General features: G+C 35.5%; 2 protein-coding genes across 2 annotated transcripts; both read left to right on the top strand.

Annotated features, from left to right (window-relative positions):
- Window positions 1–1,208: 1,208 nt before the first annotated feature.
- LOC111877147 (putative lipase ROG1) lies at window positions 1,209–9,917 on the top strand. The gene is made up of 4 exons (XM_023873679.2): window positions 1,209–1,407; window positions 9,353–9,423; window positions 9,538–9,747; window positions 9,807–9,917. The coding sequence occupies exons 1-4, from the start codon at window positions 1,209–1,211 to the stop codon at window positions 9,915–9,917; spliced, it is 591 nt and encodes a 196-aa protein (XP_023729447.2).
- A 9,661-nt stretch (window positions 9,918–19,578) lies between these two features.
- Window positions 19,579–21,211, top strand: LOC111877128 (molybdate transporter 2). Its single transcript, XM_023873660.3, has one exon. The coding sequence runs from the start codon at window positions 19,747–19,749 to the stop codon at window positions 21,100–21,102; it is 1,356 nt and encodes a 451-aa protein (XP_023729428.1). The 5' UTR covers window positions 19,579–19,746; the 3' UTR covers window positions 21,103–21,211.
- Window positions 21,212–21,743: the final 532 nt, after the last annotated feature.

Raw genomic sequence — 21,743 nt, 5'->3', positions numbered from 1 at the left:
AGCTCATGGGAGAATTGTAAATCAAAATGCAGCTTGGCAGAGAGAGCTAACTGAAAATCAAACATAAGTCAAGGAACTTAGAGCACGCCAGGCAAGGTATGAAATGCGTTTGCTCGAGATGGAACGTCAGTTGGCAGGTCAAAGGCTCAGCAGAACAGTTCCTGCCGCCAGTAGAGGATACTCTACTCACTCCTTCCTTTGGGCTGTGAAATAACCTTAGTATGTACTCTAAGTAGTACTCTTTTCATGTAATCATTCCTATCTAGCAAGTACTGTCTCATTAACTCTTTGTACTGTCAGGTTTCCCTGTGTGGTATGTTATAGACCTACCCTAAGGTTGTATTTTCCGAATTCTAAGTAACTATATACCAACTAATATGAAAGACCTCTTTCTTCCTTTAAAGATCCTCGCTATCAATTCATACTCTGACTATGTAAGCAGCTCATGTCATAAACTGTTATAGCAACTCACTACACTGTCCCTATCGATCTAATCTATTGTAGTTCAATGTTATTGAACTCAACAACACTAGCGAAGTCTTGCCACCATTTCATCGGTAACCCTATAGTTGGAAAATGCCTTCTCGCTAATCAAACGGACTAAACCCTTCGATAAACCCAATTTTTCTATCACTTACACCCTTTAGAGAGAGAAACGGTTATCATAGGATAACAACCCTTTATAACTTCAACTAGGGAAATCGAAACAACGACGGAGATTAAAACGTGCCTGAGGAAAAGCAAGGACGTCGTGCTTATAAGATACAGGATATAACAAATCGTTACCACCGAGGAGAGGACAGAGATCAGAGGGAACCACTTGTGAAGCATGAGAGGTGGTAGAGAACCTGATGCGTCAGACTATTAAGTAAAAATTATTATTACCTAATGATTTGGTAAGTATATTACTCACGCTATGAGATGGGTACATCACATCCTTCTTCATGACTCGGAAAAGTAAACGATATACCCTCTCACAAAACTCATGAAACTAGTTCAACTTGAGATTTCGACATTTCTACCCTAAATTGCTAAAACTAAACTTAAATGTGATACCTATTTCAACCCTCAAGTATAACTACATCATAAGGAATGTAAGTCGGAACATTAGAAACCGAATAACAAAGTGAGGAAGTTATACGTATATAATCCAACTAACAACGATCCTAGTTATCTAACCAACTCGTTTCACATCATGTAACAGAATCATGTCTTCACCTGGAAGTAATCAACCAACCAACGACACACCACTTCTGCATATAGACTCAGTTACTCTTCACACTGCAGTCACAATTGCCATATCAGCCATCATGGTTTATATCAGTGCAAGTAATGCTAGTAAAAATGGGAATGGTGTCGACAATTCAAATCTATGCAACAATCAAGGAAACCAACAAGTGCCAACCCGTAAGAATACTCCAACCCACAAACCTCGTAACAGGAAACAAAAGTCCTGGAATAGGAAAGGGAACAGTTTGAATCAAGGGCCACCTAAAAGACAAAATATAGTGATAGCTCACATTGTTACTATTCCTACCACCCCAACACCCCTAGGGTCGTACCACGGCAACCAGCCTAAGTGCAACCGATGCAACTTTCATCATCACGGACCTTGCCATGTAATGTATTGCGCTAGGTGCAACAGCAAGGGGCACACTGTCCGCTACTGTAGAGGACCAATCCAACCACCCGCTCTAACCACGAATGTCGGTGTTGGCCATACTTGCTATGAGTGTGGAGCAATGGGGCACTTCCGAAGAGACTCGCCGAAAGCAAACAACAAAAATGTTGGCGGGAGAGGTCGAGTATTCGTAATGAGCCAAGAGGAAGCCGTTGCAGATCCCACTGTTGTTACGGGTACGTTTCCCCTCGATAACTCCTATACATGCGTTTTGGTTAATAGTGGAGAGGAGATGAGTTTCGTAAGCCATAGATTTAAAAATCTACTCAGACAAACAACCCAATCATTAAGCAAAACCTTCATAGTAGTAATAACAATAGACTGAAAGCACTGAAAACACATAAGTAGAATGCACTATCCCACTAACGAACACTTTTACTGATCGGCTTCACTATTAATATGATAAGGAGTTCCCAAATAGCTACTAGAAATGGATTGGCTTGGTCTTCACAATACCAATTGCATGTGCTATGAAAAGATCCTTCACTTTCGCCATGGACTAACACAAAAACCTTTTGATCTATAACGACAAACCCAACACAATTTCCAAAATTATAGTTAGGTTTCAAAACCCCGAGGTACTCATGTTAAGAGTACTATATCTTTACAACCTTCCCGTAGTATTCCCCAACAGATAATTTAGAAATACCACGCGTACAACGAGTCAACTTCAAACGCAGAAACTAAGAGTGAATTCAACTATGAACTTCAAAACGAAGTTGTCCTAAGCATCGAGTGAATATGCTAACATTTAGAAGAACATAAGTAAATATACCCAAAACCACACGATCCCCATCGGTCGAAGCGATAGACGGAATAATGAAGATCCGTCGGAACACCCACGCTAAGAGTTGGATTAAGTAGAGAACAAGAAGATTCAAATGGAACAGAAGTACGCTTACCTTTCCCCAACCATCGATGTCCCATTCAAATGCGAATTTCGGTTCAAAATTCTCTCTAACGGGGGGATAATGTAACACCAGCAAAATTAGGGTCAAAATTTAACTTTTATAAAATAATAATTGGGATATACCAAGTTGTATATATCCTAACGAGGTTTCCAAAAATATAAAGAACACTAAAATCTGAGTTATAACGAAGAAGTTATAACCAATCAAAGATCCGCGGCAATACCGGTAAAACACTGTTATGAACACTAAAATCCGAGTTATAACGAAGAAGTTATAACCAATCAAAGATCTGCAGCAATACCGGTAAAACATTGTTAAGCATAAAACGAGAAACTTCAATAAAATACTTTTTAGCCTTAGGCATCTAAATGAAATTTGTAAATATCTTTAAACCGCAAGCATACATAAAAAGAACGCCCCAATCTGACTTCGTATGAGGAAGTTATGATTTTTCGAAGTTTCTGACCTAGCAGTGGACAGCTAAAAACTCAAAATAGAGATCGAGCGGTCTTTAGCCGATACAACCTAAACGAAAGTTGAAGACCCCATCAAAAGGAGTACAACAGTAAAAATTCTGACGGAAATGGACATCAGATGAAGGAGTTACGAAATTTAAACGGACTTTTCCAGGTCCGGTCTGTTAAAAATAATATAATAAAAATAAATTCAAAATTAGCCGACGGAGTCTAAACGAGAGTTGTAGATCCTTTTCACACCTACGCGTGCATATAAATAACGTTGAAATCGGAGCTCGTACGCGAAAGTTATGGATTTTACAAGTTCGAGACACAAAACCCAAGGCTAACTCAGCCTCACGAGGTGAGGGGACCATGCTTACGACGTGAGCTCATGATTGATGGGTTCCAGAGTGTCAGACACATCAAATCATCGAAGAGGATAATGCTGACTAAGCCTCACGACGTGAGCAATCCAAACTCACGATGTGAGACCCCAAATCAGGCCCTATAAATAGAAGCTTAAGGGTGTCGGGTTTGGTTCTCATTTCTTTCCTTCTAAGTGTTGTTACTCTACGTGATTACCTCGTTAAGCCTTCCCGAAGCCCCGGTTTTTCATACTCGAGTTCCGAAGGAAGTTCCACACTTCCGAGATCCCCGAGGATCCCGAGATTTCAACTCTCTCTAGTCGGAGTTCTGCTCGATTCTTCTCTCGACTACTTCAAAACAACCACTTTCAATCAAGTGAGTTCATACCCCTTTTATACACCTTTAAATACTTTATAATGTACTTTTAATACATTTCGGGGGAGAATACAAGTAAACACCCGGTTAATCCCGAGTGAAAACGTGAAAACTCTTGTTATACTTTGCATGCGTTTGACTTATACAAAATGCATAGTATCTAAGGAAGCCATCCTTGTTAAACCATTTTATGCATTGAAAGAACTTATGATTTATGCTTTGTCAAACATTTTGAAAGAGGATAAACATTGCATACAAAACTATCACTTTAATACAGACTTAGTTGAAAATCCGTGAGACGATTACATCTTCAATGCTACCTTTTTGTTAAAAGGTACTACCTAAAGTCCTGTCTATTACAACCAGAGTCTCCCGTTTGGAGAGCATGTCAAATGTGTATAGATCTATACGGGAAGTCATGATCCCGCACCCTGACTGTTAGCTACAGTCCTTTGGGTGACGGTTTTTCATAAACGTTTCGACGCCTGAAAACCATTGCCACAGGCATGTTATGTTTAGTATGGTTATAAAACTCACCAGATAGACAATTACTATGGTATTCTGATTTTATGAACGAGTAGTTATTAAAACTATTCTTCATCTAACAAGTGCAATCTTCTTATAGCTTTATTATATAAAACTATGCCTCAACCTTTTAAGCATGTCAGTTACTTGCGATTTTCGGTCTTGGACATTAGAAACTGCCTTTTTCTTTAGGAAAGTAAGGGATTTTCCTGTATCTAAAACAATCAACTAATTGGAAAATAAGGGATTTTCCTGGTGCAACTATTTACAATTCAGAACACGAACATTCAGATGCATTTCATATTTTTATAAGAAAATAAGGGATTTTCTTGGAGAACACACGAACTTTGGAATGACATACATTTTCTCAAAACCGCTTATGAACTCACCAACTTAATTGCTGACACTTTTTCTTTAAAATAACTTGTATTCTCAGGGAACCATTAAACAGGTTTGGAAATCATCTTTTGGGGATTAACGTTTTGGCGTTAATGACTTCTTTTTGAAACATGTTATTGTATTTATATTTTGAATATGTAATAACTACGATTATGTAAACACTTTTAAATATTTATATATTTGGTGGTGTGTACTTTCCTTACTATGCAATTGTTATGATACTGAATATGACGTCCTCCGCCCCCGAACGTTTCCGTCGTTCTGGTTTGGAGGTGTGACATGGGGCATACACATGAGTACACGCATCATACTCATGCACCATGCATAGTCGGACATAACCACCTAGTACGCTCGACATACCCATGGTACATTGGGCGTACTAGGCTCTGATGGAAAACCCTAATATTCATTTAAACCCTATATAAAGAACATTATGGTCTCATTTCTAGCCACCCTTATCAGCCTCTAACCCTCAATTAAACCCTAATCTCGTATGTGTGGCTTGTGTGGGTGTTTTTGCAAAGTGTTGAGTGTTCTTGGCCCTTGTAGTTGAAGAAGGAGGTTAGATAAGAAGAAGAAGGTGCTATCAAGCTTAGAGATCCAGGAACTTTCCACCTTTGTGCATCATTTTCAGGCATAAAGCTTACACCTTGGCTAGCATTCTTCTAGATCTCTTTAGTTTACGGTTTATAAGCTTAAGTCCCTAAGTTTGGACCTTTTTGAGTTGTGACTCTCCAGAGAGTTTAAGTTATCCTTTCATGCATCTTAAAGCTTCTAGATTGATAAAAATGCTTGCTTGATCTTTAATTTTGACTCATGCATGAGTAAAGTGGCTTAGAATGGATGAAATGATGTTTTAGCCTTGCATAGCCATGCAAAGGCTTAAAGCCACGACTTAATGGATTAAGAGATTTTAAATAAGTCAGATATGTAATTGGAATGGTTGTCTTAACGGATTAAGACAACAAATAAGTTGAAATGGATGTTTGTGGAATACATCGTGCGTACTCCTAGCTACGCACAATGTAGCCGGATTTCACCCCGTCGTATGCTTGGTCATTTGTACCCCCAACGTTAGGTGTAGTACACCAAACATACTCGTTGGGTGTTAACTTTCGTTAACTTTGACCTTGGGTCAAAGTTTAGGGTTTTGGGACCAAGGGAAGGGCAAAATGGTCCTTTTTTCCCTTGGTAGATTTAGCCACGGACTCTGGACTCGTGACTTGTTCTAGACCTTAATTATTAATTAAGGTTAACTATTTCGTTGACTATGTGGAGTCTAGATCTAGCAGTTCGGGTGCTAGGTTTTTTTTCGTGTCATCAGTATCAGGTGAGTCTCCTCACTTATCCTTACCTATGTGGTAGAATAGTTGTATCAGGAACGACCAGCTGGGTCTAGATGTTATTATACTGTGTTGTAATTATGTGATTGAGACTGCGGATAGTCTCCAAGGTTGCTGATAACCCACATGGCGTGTTCTTAGTCCACTGGGACTGCTGATAGTCCCCAGGGTTGCTGATAAGCCATAAATGTTATTGGTGTTGTGTTGTATGTGATATCTTGGGGAACTCACTAATCTTTGTGCTTATAGTTGCTGATTTTTATGTGGCAGGTACTTCGCATGACCACGAGAAAGCGAAAGTCTGATTGTACACATGCACAGGGAATTTACTACTGGGACATGTTCTTTTATGTACTCTGATAACTATGATACTTGTGGTTTTGGGATGACTTGTACTTGATATTTGGTTGTGAGATTATGTTTTTGGAAGTTTTAAAAATGAAAATTTTGGTATAAAAATTGAGGTGCTTATTTTGACCATTTTAACTGCCCAATAGGTCATCCCACTTTCAAAATTTACAGTTTTCGCCAAGATTTTAAATTTTATTAAAAATTTCGTCCAAAATTTACACTTTTGGCCTAAATTTCAAAATTTTGTTACAAATTCATCCTAAATTTAGTGTTTTTAAATCTTTTTATAAATAAAATAATTCGAATATGTTTTTTTGCTGTATAAAATCATATTTATACAAAAAAACATATTCTTACATAAAAAACTTTCTTTTTCTATATAAAAATCTTTTATTAAAATCTTTTTGTATGAAAAATACATATATAAAAACCTTCTATTTAAAGATAGTTTTGTATGCAAAATACTTATTTATATAAACATTTTTTTATTTTAAATACCAATTTTATATACTAACACATATTTTATAATAAATGCATTTCTACACAAACATGTGTGTGTGTGTGTGTGTATATATATATATATATATATATATATATATATATATATATATATATATATATATATATATATATATACAAACACGTATCTTATAAAAATGTATATAAACACGTTTTTTTAATGTATACAAACACATATTTCATATTAAACATATTTGTATATATTTATGTACACAAACATATTTTTCTAAAAAAAATGTATACAAATACGTTTTTCAACATACATATCCCATAATGGATCAGTGTATGGCATAAAGGAGTCAAAGACATTGTTTTTGAGGAAAACCATATATCATGACGTGAAATGGAAAGTTGTCATGACGTGACATACCAAATATGAGAACACGTTTATGGATGGATGTCACGACGTGACAAGGGTATTGTCACGACATGACAATAGATGCAGGTTAAGCCCATGATCGTTTAGGGCTTCCTTCGTATTTACACCTCTAATCTCATATTTAGGGCTTCATTTCCATCCTTCATCACCCTCTAGAACCTTGAAGCAAACCCTAATACCCTCTTCTCTATTTATGAGCTTACCCTTGGTGTTTTGGTGCATTTGGAAGTAAGAAGAAGGCCCTTGTAGTATAGATAACCTCTTGGAAAGCTTGGAGCTTCCATTTGAGCAATTTATGGACCATTGTAAGTGTTCAAGATCCAAGTTTTATGTTTCATGCTTCTAGATCCAAGCTCCTTGTCTCTTTTCTTCTTGTTGTGGAAGCTTGGATGGATGGATTCCATAAAGTTGGCAACTTTATGGGTCATTGAGGTCCGTTGAGTGTTATATATGTTGGATCTGAAGTTTAGCTAAGTTTTGGAGAAATTTATGTGATTGTGGTTCCATTTTTCATCATTTTGACCTAATAAGAGCTCACACTACAAGAAAAATAGCCTTTAATGACGCGCAAACAATGACACTTGCTGATTCACGTTGCGCATTTTTGGGCGTCCTTAAAAATATTGTCAGACTTCCAAAATTTGAAGGATAGTGGACACACATTTTTGCGTGCCCTTAAATTAGTGTTTCAAGAAAAAAAATTAAAAACACGGAGGGTGCTTTATCTTAAGCGTGCGTCTTCTGTAGGTGTCGCTTTATAATTTTAAGGAAATGCGCCTTGAGAAGATAACGGGGGGAAACGAAACCCTAAAATTTTGAAAACCCGCCTTTCTTTTCTACCTTCTTTTCTTCATCTTCACAGTCGAATCTCCCCTTTTGTTTCTCTATTTCGATGGTTGTTTCCCTCTTGCCCTAATCACGTCGTCGCCGCGAATCACACACCGAAGGCTGAAGCAACGAAAACATTGTAACTTTGTCTTAATTGTTTCATGGTGGTTGAAAAGGTTTTCCTTGTGTATCAGTTACCACTATCGTCGCCGTCATCTGACCTTCACTTGGTTCTAACGAAAAGGAAAAAGCGTGGTTTGTGTATTTGTAAACCCGATATAGAGATTTTTGGGTCCGATTTTTAGGGATTACCATAAATCCCCCTAAATCCAACCATTACACTTGCTCATTCATTCCCCATAAATCCCTTCATCTTGATTACGATCTACAAACCCCCTAAATCCCCCAGTTAGAGTATCTACCATGGATGTTGTACGCTGACCTAATCTCGATCTTAGTAGTTCTTCACCCATTTCATCAATTTACACCAAAACCCCTCAAACACCAACCTCTTCAACTTTTCCCTATAAGTACCGATTATCTTCTTCCAATTTCAATGGTTACCATAGCAAGTGTAAAGTACCAACACCACCTCAAGCTTTACCCAAGGCAAATTCGAACGAATCAGTTGAATCCAATAAGAAATTGATTGATTTAATCGCTAACGGTTTGATCGGGCTCGCTGCTGCAGTCTCTGTTTGTTTAGATTCGCCAACTCTTGTCGAGTCCTTGACAATAGCATTCCCAGCTTCTCGTACTCATGAGGTAGGTTTTCAGTTCAATCATATTTTTTAGTAGTTTGTTTGGGTCGTGCAGATAAGGTGTTCGATCTATTGCTTATATGGGTTTGGTAAAATTTGATTTCATAACAGGTGAATGCTGTGCAGCGAACTCTAATAGAGACTTGGGGTTTGAGATGCAAAAAATTGAAGATCACAACTTATAAACATATCTACCAAAAATTTTTATTAGAAGTTGTTAAATAAGTATCCCAAGAATCTTATTGTTCACTGTAATCATTTCTATAGCACTCCTTTCCTCTTTTCAGAAGATACTTCTCAGTTGTGCATACCAAATGTTTATGAACTTGATGTTATTACTGGAAGCTGAGAAAAAGAATTAGTGTTGGTTAAAACTGTTGTTGAACTTTGGTTGTATTATTGGTATTATCATTTTTATTTTCCATACTATATCTTGTGTATCGATATGCTCTACAGGCAGCAGACGTAACTCTACACTAGCAACACTTGATGGAATTGATGTGATGGGAAGCAGATTAGCACATGAGGTGAGTATCCTCCTCCTTAATCATTTTTAGGGTTAAATCCAAGACCTAGAAATATTCATTTCTGCTATGACACAACATTGTAGTTTGAAGTAAAAGTGGTGGTTTTGGTTGCAGGTGATATCTGTGATAGAACGCAATCCTAAAGTTGAAAAGATATCATTTATAGGTCACTCACTTGGTGGCCTGATATCAAGATATGCTATTGCTAAGCTCTACACACAGAATCAAACATACCAAGACAGATCTGGAAAAATTGCTGGAGTTGAGGCTATTAACTTTATTACAATTGCGACTCCACACCTTGACTCAAGAGGACACAGACAGGTTTGTAAATTGTGAGTTAATTATTTGGAAATAGTTGATGGAAGTGTTAGTGGTTTCAGGTCCCAATGTTTTGTGGAGTCAGAGGCCTTGAGAAAGTAGGGTACCACAGTTCAGTGGTGGTTAGAAGAACAGGAAGACATCTGTATTTGAAAGACAATGATAATGGATAGAGACAGACCCCTCTCTTGGTTCAGATGGCCAATGATTCAGAACACCTAAAGCTCATGTAAGTCTTTCATTGACATCCTCCCCCGCCCCCCTTTTTCAGCTAAACACAGTAGAAAAGAAGGAGAATTTGGAGATCTGTTTGCATGAATTTTGTGGTTGATTTTGTAGATCCGCATTGCAGTCGTTCAAACGCCGTGTTGTTTATGCAAATGTCCATTCGTACCGTATCCTAATATTTTTTCCTGAAAAAATCTACCATTAAGTATTGGATGTTTTTTTCCTTAACTCAAGCACTTGAAATAGATCTTGTGGGATGGAGCACGTCATCAATCCGTCATCAGATTCAGCTGCCTAAGGTAAAAAAATAAAATAAAATAATACTACTGGGTATAGTGTAATTAATTTATCTCAGTATTTTTATAGATTAAAAATCTTGTGAGAAGTGGTAGATATCCCCATATTCTCAAGGAAGATGCAGAAAATATCACAAAATAAGAAACCTCTCTAGACCCACAGCCCAAAACCCACAAGACTAAGACAGCCACTGCCAGCATGGAAGGTAGCAACCAATTCATTATTCAACTGCTGAGTTATATGAATTCTAATACCATCAATTAAAAATGTAGAAATGATGATTAAGGGATTGAGTCAAATAAGCTGGGAACAGGTTGATTTCAGCTTTAAAGGAAGTAACCAAAGATACCTTGCACACTATACAATCCAGGCAAGCATCACACCCCCACCCATATGTTTCTTTACATCTCAATCTCTATTCTTTATTATTATTATTCATGTTGTTGTTCAAACTTAAAATAAAATTTCCCAATCTGTTAGGCAACTTTATGCTAGTCAGACAATCTGTGGAAGATCACAACTTTTAAACATATCTACCAAAAAATTGAAGTTGTTAAGCATCTGAATCTGGTTCTTTCACAAGTTTGAGATGCAAACCAAGAAAGTAGTAATGGGAAGAAATTCTTCTAAAGCACTTGCTAGTCCAAAAGTTTCAAAAACTCAGAAGAAGGTGCCTGAAGATGTCAACAACCAAGAGAACAAAGCCTCTCAGATGATTACATCCTCTGCTAGAAAAAAAACCAGGTTAGTTGGTTACCCTTTTTTATTTTTTGACATTATTATTACTTTTTGTTCACTGAGGATTATAAATTTGGATGCTTTATGTATCTATATCTTTTGTAACTAGCAGCAGCCACCTATCTAAAGGATAGCAAGGAGAATGTTGATGCAACTAATTTAAATGCTAGAGGCATATGTTTGGACAATGATTCTTATATTGCAATCAACAACATGTCTGTGGATTTCATTTTCATGAATCATCATCATAAGATAAATGGCAATATATATGTCCATTTGTTGTTTGACTTTTGGATTTCATTTTCATGAATCATCATCATAAGATAAATGGCAATATCTTGTAATTATGGATTCTCACAAAGTGAAAGTGTTTCTTTTTGATATGATGTAGGGATGTGAGATAACATAATCTTTTTCAAATGGAACCATATTTTCTCTGGCATTCCATATTTCAAGAAATACTGAAGGAGAAATTGTAGATGGAGGTATATAATTAAACTGTTATTTTTCTTACATGAAACAGATTTAGCTTAATATTAGCATAAAATATGTTTATTTGTGATACATAATTAGGATGTGGTCTATCAAGTGAAGTGTCAGCCATATACCAAGGATGAAAGACTCAAAGCTAGAATGTGTTGATGAGACTCTAGTGAACACAATAGATCGAGATGGGAACATGCTTCCTATTAACATGATCAATGGCCTTGCTCTTACTCGTGATCCGCTAGTTGTTCTTGTAAGTTTTTTTTTTACATGAAAATCTATGTATTCACCTTCTGTTACATCTTTCGCTAGTGCTGACATGGTAGTGAGACAACAGCCACATCAGAAGATGTATAAGCTGAGAACTGGCTGTGTTAATGTGTCCCATTCTCATAAACCTAGTAATAGGGAGCACACAAAGGCTACAGCTCAAGAAACATGTGACAGTTGGCGAAAAAGGTGTTGTTTTAGCGCCCCCCCCCCCCCTTTTTTTGATATTTTACATTTGTATAAACCTAATATGCTTTTGATTTCTGAAATAAATTGATTTGTGCAGGGGAAACGAGGCTTATAAGAGTGGAGATTTATCAGAAGCTGAAGTATGTTATTCAAAGGGTATTAGTTCAATACAACATACAGAGACACGTGGCGTTTGTATACAACCTCTTATTTTCTGTTATAGCAATCGTGCAACTATATGCATGGAATTGACTGAAATTCATTCCATTTCCTCTAGCCAACCAAACATGATAATGGAATGTAATGATCTATTCCATTATTGTTATGGATTTTATTTGTTTATGTATGCTCTTACAAGATTTGTTGTAAGTCCTTTAATCCCAAGCCACTAGACATCAGGACAGTTATTAGCTTTTGTACACAATCGTCTAACTAAATGTACCTTTTAAACTGGGATAGTGCTAATCTATTGAATGAGATCACATTTTCAACAATAGACATACCAAAGCTCCTAAGTCAGGTATTAAAAATTCCACCTTTTGCCCTTGGCTTGATGCATATTTACTATTTAGCTTATTATTTTGATTTACACTTGCAGGAAATTAGAAGCGAGGAGCTACATAATGGTGTTTCATAGGTGCTCCCTGGTTATAAACAGGTATGAATATGATTTACACTTCCAGTTCACATTGTATCCAATTATGGAGAGGATATTTGGCCCCATAGTAGTAGCTCGTTTGCAGGAGTAAGCAATTTTTCTTTAATTTAGTTTTTCTTTTTACCATTTGTTTAATTTAATTATTCATTTTTGATGTAATTATTGATTTTGCATGAGAGAAAAAAAGTTTTATATATGAATCTTGAAAAAGGGGATGTTTGTTTGATAAGTGAGGTCTTGAATATGTTTTGTGTAGGTTGTGTCTATACCACTACTCACAAGTTATCCATTCATAGCCATGTTGACTGGATTTGCTCTCTCGTTGACTTTAAATTGTGCATCCATTATAAAGAATGTTTTATCTGTAAGTTTTTCAGGGACTAAATCTGTCTACTTCATTAATTGCATGCTACTTTTAGTTTATTACTTAATATAAGATAATATTTGCACATATTTATGCAAAATGCAAGAAATGTTATAATTATTTTTATCTTGATAATTTGATTTCTTGTCATCAACAGGTATCCATCATAACGGGGACATTCATGCTGCAAAATAAAGTTGTGGTAATCTTCGCCTCCTTAGTTCTATAGCTTTTTTTAGGGTTAGATTCATAAAGTAACAATGCACTTTCATTGATTTATTTATTTATTACAAGTTTATAACATCCTAATTTCATTTTTTCTTATTAGAACATTGTACTTTGAAAAATCTACCCAATTATCTTATTGTATAGCTTGAGTGCATCTATGGCTTAATCTTAATAATAATTCAGTTTTATATTATCATATTGTCAAGTTTGTTTAGTAAGCTTAAGAAGAGTAAACATGGTATCCTTATCTCAGTTTCAGTCAAATCACAAGCTTCCGGGGCCAATTCAGTTGCTGCGGCATTTTCTGAATTCAAACACCTTCTTCTTGTGTATAAGTTCAATAGCAAATTCATTACTTTCTTGTGTATAAGTTCTATTAGAAGACAAACATATTTTTGATCCCTTTGAGATTTATCCATTTGTCTACTATTGGAATGATTATTTGTATGACATCAACTTTTGTGCAATGTATTATATATTTTTGTATATGGTATTTTATTTTCTATTATGAGACATGAAATGGAAATTTAATTTGAAAATTAGTAAATCTATAAATAATTTTTTTAAATAGTTAAAATTATGATACGCAACAATGTGTGTCATCTGCATTAATGACATGACCTTTCTTGACAGGGGCTTTCTTGATACGCATTGCGTGTCATTAACACGCGCGTCGTAAGGTTACGATACGCAAATGCGTGTCGTCTTCTTTATGACAGGGCCTTTCTTGATACGCATTGCATGTCATAAACGTGCGTCGTAAATGAGCGTCGTAAATGCGCGTCGTCTCTCTTTATGACAGGGCCTTCCTTGACGCGCATTTGCGCGTTGTCTGAGCCCTTTACGACGCGCAATGAGCGTCGTAAAAGGCTGTTTTTCTAGTAGTGTCAAGACATGCATAGACATGTGTGTCTATAAAGTATCAGGTTTAGAATGTTTTTGAGTAAGAAGGCCTTTTGGAAAGTTGAAATGGATGGCTTAAGGGATTAAGGGTTGAATGTAGTAAGTTATCCCAAATTGTAGTAGTCATTACGTGACCATATGGAGGTCACGACGTGAAGATGAGATTTCCTTATTGTTTTAAATAGGTTTTGTCACGATGTGGTGGTATGGCCATCACGACATGACAACGGTTTTGATTGCAGCTTAGTTATTCGAATATGGAAGTTTGGATCGGGGATGAGTTTGATAGCCATGACATAACCATAGGCTGGTCATGATGTGAGAATCATATGTTGGTGATGTTGACTGTTGACTTTAACCTTGACCGTTGACTTTTGGCATGGGTTGACTTTTGGTCAAATTTCTAGTTTTAGAAGGTAAACTAAGGGTTTACTTTATGTAGTTGATTAGGAGGTGTATATCACCAGTTTGTTGGTTGTGAGAGCTATTAGCTGTTGATTACGTCGACAAAGTGAGTCTTTTCACTATACTATATAGGTTTCTAGATTGCCTCTGTGACTCTTGCATGAAAGACTGTGGTTGGATCACAACACCTGTAGGAAAACTATGGTTAGATCACAACACTTGTATGAAATATTATAGTTGGGTTACAACACTTGTATGAAAGACTCTGGTCATATCACAGCACTTGTTTGTCTTTGTGACTTTCATGGAAGACCATGGTTATATCATGGCATAAAGGTTACGGATAGGCTTTAATCTTGAGTGACTGTAAGACTATGATTGGATCATAGCTTTCACGTAGGGCTGGGCCCATTGATATGTATGGTATGTGGTACTTTTGGAAACTCACTAAGCTTTGTGCTTACAATTTTGTGGTTTAAACATTTTCAGGTACTTCCAGTTCCAAAGAAAATGGTCCAGCTTGACTGCACGACATCTCATGATGACTTTTTCAACACTGATTATTGTTGTTTCTCTGATGTTTGAAAGATACATTTTACTCTGATTGGTTTCGGAACAAATGGTTTTATGAACTTGATGGTTTATAAATGAAAATTTTATTGGTATTTTTGGGACGTTACAGTATACAAGCTCGTATTTTACAAAAATCTATACAACCATGTTTTTATAAATAAAAAAAGTTATACAATCGTGTTTGTATAGAAAAACATTTATTTTAAAATAGGTGTTTGTATTCACTGTTTTTTTTATAAAATACGTGTTTGTATACTTTTTTTTTTTTATAAAATCATATTTATATATATTTATGTATTTATATGCACAAAATATTTCTATGTAGTTAATAAATACCTATTTTATAAAAGTTTTTAGGATATATATGGGTATAATAATGTATTTTACATAATTTTATTTCACTTATTTTCACATAACCACGTTTTCATAAATAAGTATTAAAAATAAAAAAAAAAAATTATAAATTGATATTTTGCATATAAATATGTTTTTGAAAAAAAAAGTTTTTATATATGTATTTTGCATATTTTGTTTTTTTATAAAAGGTTTTTATATAGAAAAAATAAGGTTTTTAAGTGAAAATATGTTTGTTTTTTGTAAATATGATTTTATACAAAAAAAAAAACACATATTCCATACAGAATTTTGAAAAAAAAGATGCAAAAGACTAAATTTATGATTAAATCGTAACAAAAGTTTGAAATATAGGCAAAAGTGTAACTTTTGGACCAACTTTGTAATAAAATTTAAAGGCCAAAAGTATAGATTTTGGAAATGAGATGACCCGTAGATCATGTAAAATGGTCAAAATATAATTTTTTATTTTTAGGACTTAACTGAATAAAAAGATTATATAAAATTTAAATTGATTATGAGACTAAAATATAAGAACATTTATGAAGTTTTCTCTCGTAAAAACTGTACAAGATTGTTTTATATTTATAATAAAAATATATAATTTTTTATTGCGTTTTACCATTCAACTAGATTATGATCCGCGTTAAACGTGGGGAACGCATAAATAAAATAAAATTTTATATAGATATTACAAAATAATTATTAAAAAAAAGCAGGGTTATTAGTATTATTGAAATGTGTAGTAATTACACTAAAATCGATAAATATATAGTCGTTGAAGGACCTCTTTATAAACAACATTTTTTGTTTTTATTAGTTCAATGCATTTGCTCGTCACATATAAGTACCTTCAAACATTTTTTTACTTGTGACACAGGAAACAACTACATATAACCAACCATGCATGAAAATAGGTCTACACAAGTATAATCCAACATTTGACAATGTACTTTCAAAATACATTGTTATTTTATGGTTATATTGCGAAATAGAACTCTTTATTTCAAAAAATAACAACTTATTTATGTTCCTTCAAAATGAACCACATAAAACCTCCACAATATTAAATATAATGAAACTCTAATGAATAAATATGCAACGAAGCTAATCATTTCCCTCTACTTCGTCTCTCCATGCAAAGCTTACAACATAATGAAAAAAAACAAAAAACCCTTATGAGGTAAATGTCGATTACGATTCTACCCCTTTTCCTCTTGTAACAATTATCTCACTTCAAAACTTCAAAACATTAGTTTTTGTGTTTCAACATATTATTGATAGCATGAAAGATCCAAACATTGTTGCATTTTGGTTAATCACAATGTCTCAAATTATGAGAGGATTTAAATATGATGACGATGTCAAACATAAAATATGGTGGCAATACAAGGTTCTTTTTCTTATTTATTTATTTATTTTAAGTCAACTCTATTCCGAAATTTAAATAGCTTCTTTTGTTGATATTAGTGTTTCTTATTTAGAAAAATATGCGATATGATCAACTTCGTGATGCTGTAGCAATGAGAAAACTTGGATGGGCAAGAAGTGAGATAAATTTATAATTTATTAACTTCAATGAGAAATTAATTAATTATAGTTTTGTTATTGAATTTGAAATACAACATGGATTATATCAATGGATCTTGAAGGTGCAAAAAATGATCCAGTGGTAGTAAACAAAATTCCTTACTACAAAGCAAAGAGCAAATTAGAGGCAGAATTGATGAAGATCAATCCACCACCATGACCTCAAAACTGTGGTGGTGCGATCACTATAAACCAAAGTTTTCATTTATTTTTAGTAAGTTACATATTTGGTCCCTATGTTTAGTTGATTTTTTTTTGTTTTGGTCCCTACAAAAATCAGGTTGTAGTTTTTGGACCTTGTTTCACTGTTTCATAAAACTTTTATGATTGCCTAAGTTAGTAGCCTAGCTGTTAGTTTATTTTTAAAAATGACCATTTTGCCCTTGGACCAAAACTAAAAAAAAGTATAGCACAACAACATAATTTATATTTTTTCTTTCTTTTTTTTTTACTTAAGTTCAGAGTAGATTACATTTTTGGTCCTTGAGTATACTTGATTTTTTTTTTTTTCAGAAGGTTCTAAGGGGCGTTTTTGGTATTTTACGGTCAAATGCTGACGCCCGTTGAGCACACACTTTTATTATACCGTGCATTCTTACATGCCCATGTATGGTACCAATTCTTTTTGAACAAAGAATATGGGAGCCTCTTTTCATCTTTGACAACATGCTTATATTTAACTCTAAAGCTCACATTAGTTGTTGAGAATGTATATTTTTTATTCTTATTCTGTTACTACCGGACACAATTTTTTTTTAATGAGGGCGTTCATGTCTTTTGTACAACCCGTCTATTATATTATACCATGTCATCTCTTGTCTTGTCTATTGATTTTTTACAAAGGTATACATACATGTAACATCATAATTTTATTATATATAACATCCAAGTTTAACATTGAGTTTACTGTTTTTGAAAACAGGATCATACTTACCGATTAAAAAGATGGAACCAAGAAACAAACACAACATCAAAAAAATATAAATTCAAAAACGACATTTTACATCCCAATTATAAGTATTCGACAAAGAACCATATGAATGAGTAAAAACATATAAATTCGAAAACAATATCAAAATTACATATTAAAAGGATTTTAGGAAGAAGTAGATACACTTATTCGACTAATTAGACTGATGGGAAGGTTGAAGTTTTTTTGCATTTGTTTTCTGCAGAGGGATTATGACAGAATGTTTGTGTAAATCAATTATTAAAAGATTTGAAATATATATACAAGTCAATATGATGAAAATTAACATGTAATCAATTGAAATCCCATTTAAACTTAAATTAGAAGATATCGTGCTTGAAAATGTATCGGTTCATAGTAATATCCGAAACTTTTGAAATTTGAAATTAATAGTTTCCGAAATTTCAACATATAATATATTTGGAAAACAATTTTGAATGGAAATAGAGCCTAAATTTAAGGTTTACATTAATAATGAACCAGTTTTTTAGTTGTAAGTTTGAAAAGAATTCAAGTATTATTTTCACTCAATTCCTAAATTTAATTTCCTAATATAACGGATGCAAATTAATATTGGTAACGAAATCTGATTTTGGAAACTTTAAAATCATTGCGTAAGGCTTCAAAACAAACGAGTTGACTTATTGTTTGATCAATGTGACATAAGCAAATTGATCTAAGGGTGTTAAACCTATAAAGAAAACACAATCAACAGTCCATATTGTTTTAGATGATATCATAACGTTTATCTTTTAATAATATTTAGAGACATAAGGTTTATCTTTTAATAATATTTAGAGATGGTCAAATATTCAAAAAGGTTCTACATTGAGCAACGTTATGGACATAAGGTTGAGGGGTGTGATGCCGACTGCACGTGGCTAAGGAAAGAAGGAAGGAAGAAGATATGAGGGAGTGGGTACGGAGTGGAGAAGAGAAGAAGGTAAAGAAGAAAGGGCTTGAGTTAGTCATCGAGTTTGACCACGAACTCGGCATGCCGAATTGATGGTGTGTATACCAAAGCCACATCGAATGTGTTGAGCTTCGCCGAACTCCACTCTGTCAAGCCTAATGAGCCTTGCCTTAACTCCATCGAGGGCTTGCATGTCGGCATAAACTATACTTTCGTGTCCCAAAAGCCAATTGACTCTTCATACAATGAAGGAGCTATTTATGTATGTTTGCTCTAATCGATAAGACGTTATCCATCTTTAAGTTCTGTTCTACCCCTTAGTCTTTATGACCAACCAAAATAGACCCATCAAAGTTTATTATTTATACACTTTACTCCTTGATGTAAAAAGTAAGATCCTCTTTGGTAACATTCAACTTGTAAGTTTACGTTCTCTTATAATCTAAAATACAACCTTGGTTTGTGTTTAGGATTGTTTGCATATTACAATGATTTGAAATCATAATAACTAATTATTTTCAATATAATTGATTTGGTGTTTTTTTTTTTTTTTTTTTTTTTTTTTTTTTTTTTTTGTAAACTTAAAGCTGCTCATTTTTTTCTTGTGTATCTCGGACCATTAAAAAAATATGCACTCTCCAATTTTTTTCAAAGGAAGTGGATGAGATGCTACTAAGAGGGTTATAATTGTATTTTTTAAAACTTGAAAGCAAATAATTGTTATTTATGAAATATTCCAAGGGTCATTTATGTGACTGTCACTATAAACGGGTAAAAGTGCTTATGCAACAGTCTACAACCTATCTCTCCAAAGGGGAAATCTGTCACCGGAAAATATGGATGAAGAATCGCCAACTACCACCGTCCCACTCCTCGGTCACCGCCGTCAATGGTGGCGCCAAATCCCATCCAACGCTTCTTCCTCCCTCCGCCTCCACAAAACCACCATATGGTCAGAACTCGGCGGCTCAGTAGGCGACCTTGGCACCTACATCCCGATTGTGTTAGCACTCACTCTCGTTTCCAACCTCGATCTCGGCACCACTCTCATCTTCACCGCCTTATACAACATCGCCACCGGTCTTCTATTCGGCATCCCGATGCCCGTCCAACCCATGAAATCCATCGCCGCCGTCGCCATCTCCGAAGCCCCACTTCTAACTCTCTCCCAAATCGCCGCCGCCGGAATCGGCACCGCCTCTGTTCTCCTCTTCCTCGGTGCCACAGGTCTCATGTCGTTCCTTTACCGATTCATCCCTCTTCCGGTGGTCCGTGGCGTTCAGCTCTCTCAAGGCCTCTCCTTCGCCTTCACCGCCATCAAATACGTTCGGTATAACCAGGACTTCGCCGCGAACAAACAGGGCGACGCCCGATCATGGCTCGGCCTCGACGGACTTATACTAGCACTTTCTGCGATTATCTTTCTAATCATTACCACCGGCTCAGGCGAAACCTATGAAAACCCCGAATCTGTTTCCGGGAAACGTCGTGTCCGCCGGAGGCTACAGATTCTTTCATCCATCCCTGCTGCCCTGATCGTGTTTCTGATCGGAATAATATTATGTTTCGTTATAGACCCTACAATTTTCAAGGATTTACAGTTAGGTCCGTCGAAGTTTCACGTCTTGAAAATCACCTGGGACGACATGAAAACTGGATTTCTCCGGGGAGCGGTGCCTCAAATCCCACTCTCCGTTTTAAACTCCGTGATTGCAGTCTGTAAATTGTCGAATGATTTGTTCCCGGAGCATGAAGCATCGGTGACAGCTGTATCAGTGAGTGTGGGATTAATGAATCTGGTAGGGTGTTGGTTCGGAGCGATGCCGGTGTGTCATGGGGCAGGTGGGTTAGCCGGTCAGTACCGGTTCGGTGGCCGGACCGGAGCTTCGGTGGTGCTTTTGGGAGTAGGGAAATTGATCTTGGGATTGTTGTTTGGGAACTCGTTTGTGAGGATTTTGAATCAGTTTCCGGTGGGGATTTTGGGGGCGTTGCTTTTGTTTGCCGGAGTAGAATTGGCAATGGCGTCGAAGGATATGAATACGAAAGAAGAGTCGTTTGTGATGCTGGTGTGTGCGGCTGTATCTTTGACGGGATCGAGTGCTGCGTTAGGATTTGTGTGTGGGATTGTGTTATTTGTGTTGTTGAAATTGAGGGAGGTTGATTGTGGTGGCGTTGACGATGTTGATGAATGAACGAATGGAATTTGTTAATGGATGCATATTTTTAGTCTAATTTGTATGAGTTGGGAAATGTATTGCTTCCATGTAAATGGTATAATGACATACGATATTTTAGAAGTGATTTACATTCTTGTTAGGTTCTTAATTAAACAAATTTGTTTTTTTTTTTAAACGGCAAATAATATATAAAAAGATCTAGCAACTAGCAAGAAATTAGACCGAGACAGAGGACAAAAACAAGAGTTTACAAGTTACACCATAAGAAAGGAAAGCAACACCACTTAATCCATTTACATTAGTTATGCAACCTCTTAAATTTTTGTCAAGAGAAAACCAATGAGATGACATCATCAACTAACGTCATAGGGGATTGAACCATGTTGTTGTACATTTTGTATCAACTAACGTCACAGGGGATTGAACCATGTTGTTGTAGATTTGGTTGTTCCTAACCTTCCAGATTCGTCAAATAAGCTCATATAGAATGACTAATAGTCGTTTGCATTTTTTAGGGCAATTTCCCCATCGGGGACCAAAATCTAGCAACTCCGCCATCTTTGTAAATTGCCCTTGAGAAATTCCACACCGGTTAAGAGTCATTTTAATGACTTCTGAAGCAAAAGAGCAGCTCGTAAGCAGATGGTCTACAGATT

Source organism: Lactuca sativa, chromosome 4 (assembly GCF_002870075.4).
Source record: "Lactuca sativa cultivar Salinas chromosome 4, Lsat_Salinas_v11, whole genome shotgun sequence".
NCBI classification, from domain to species: Eukaryota; Viridiplantae; Streptophyta; class Magnoliopsida; order Asterales; family Asteraceae; genus Lactuca; species Lactuca sativa.
This window is presented reverse-complemented; position numbering and strand designations above follow the sequence as displayed.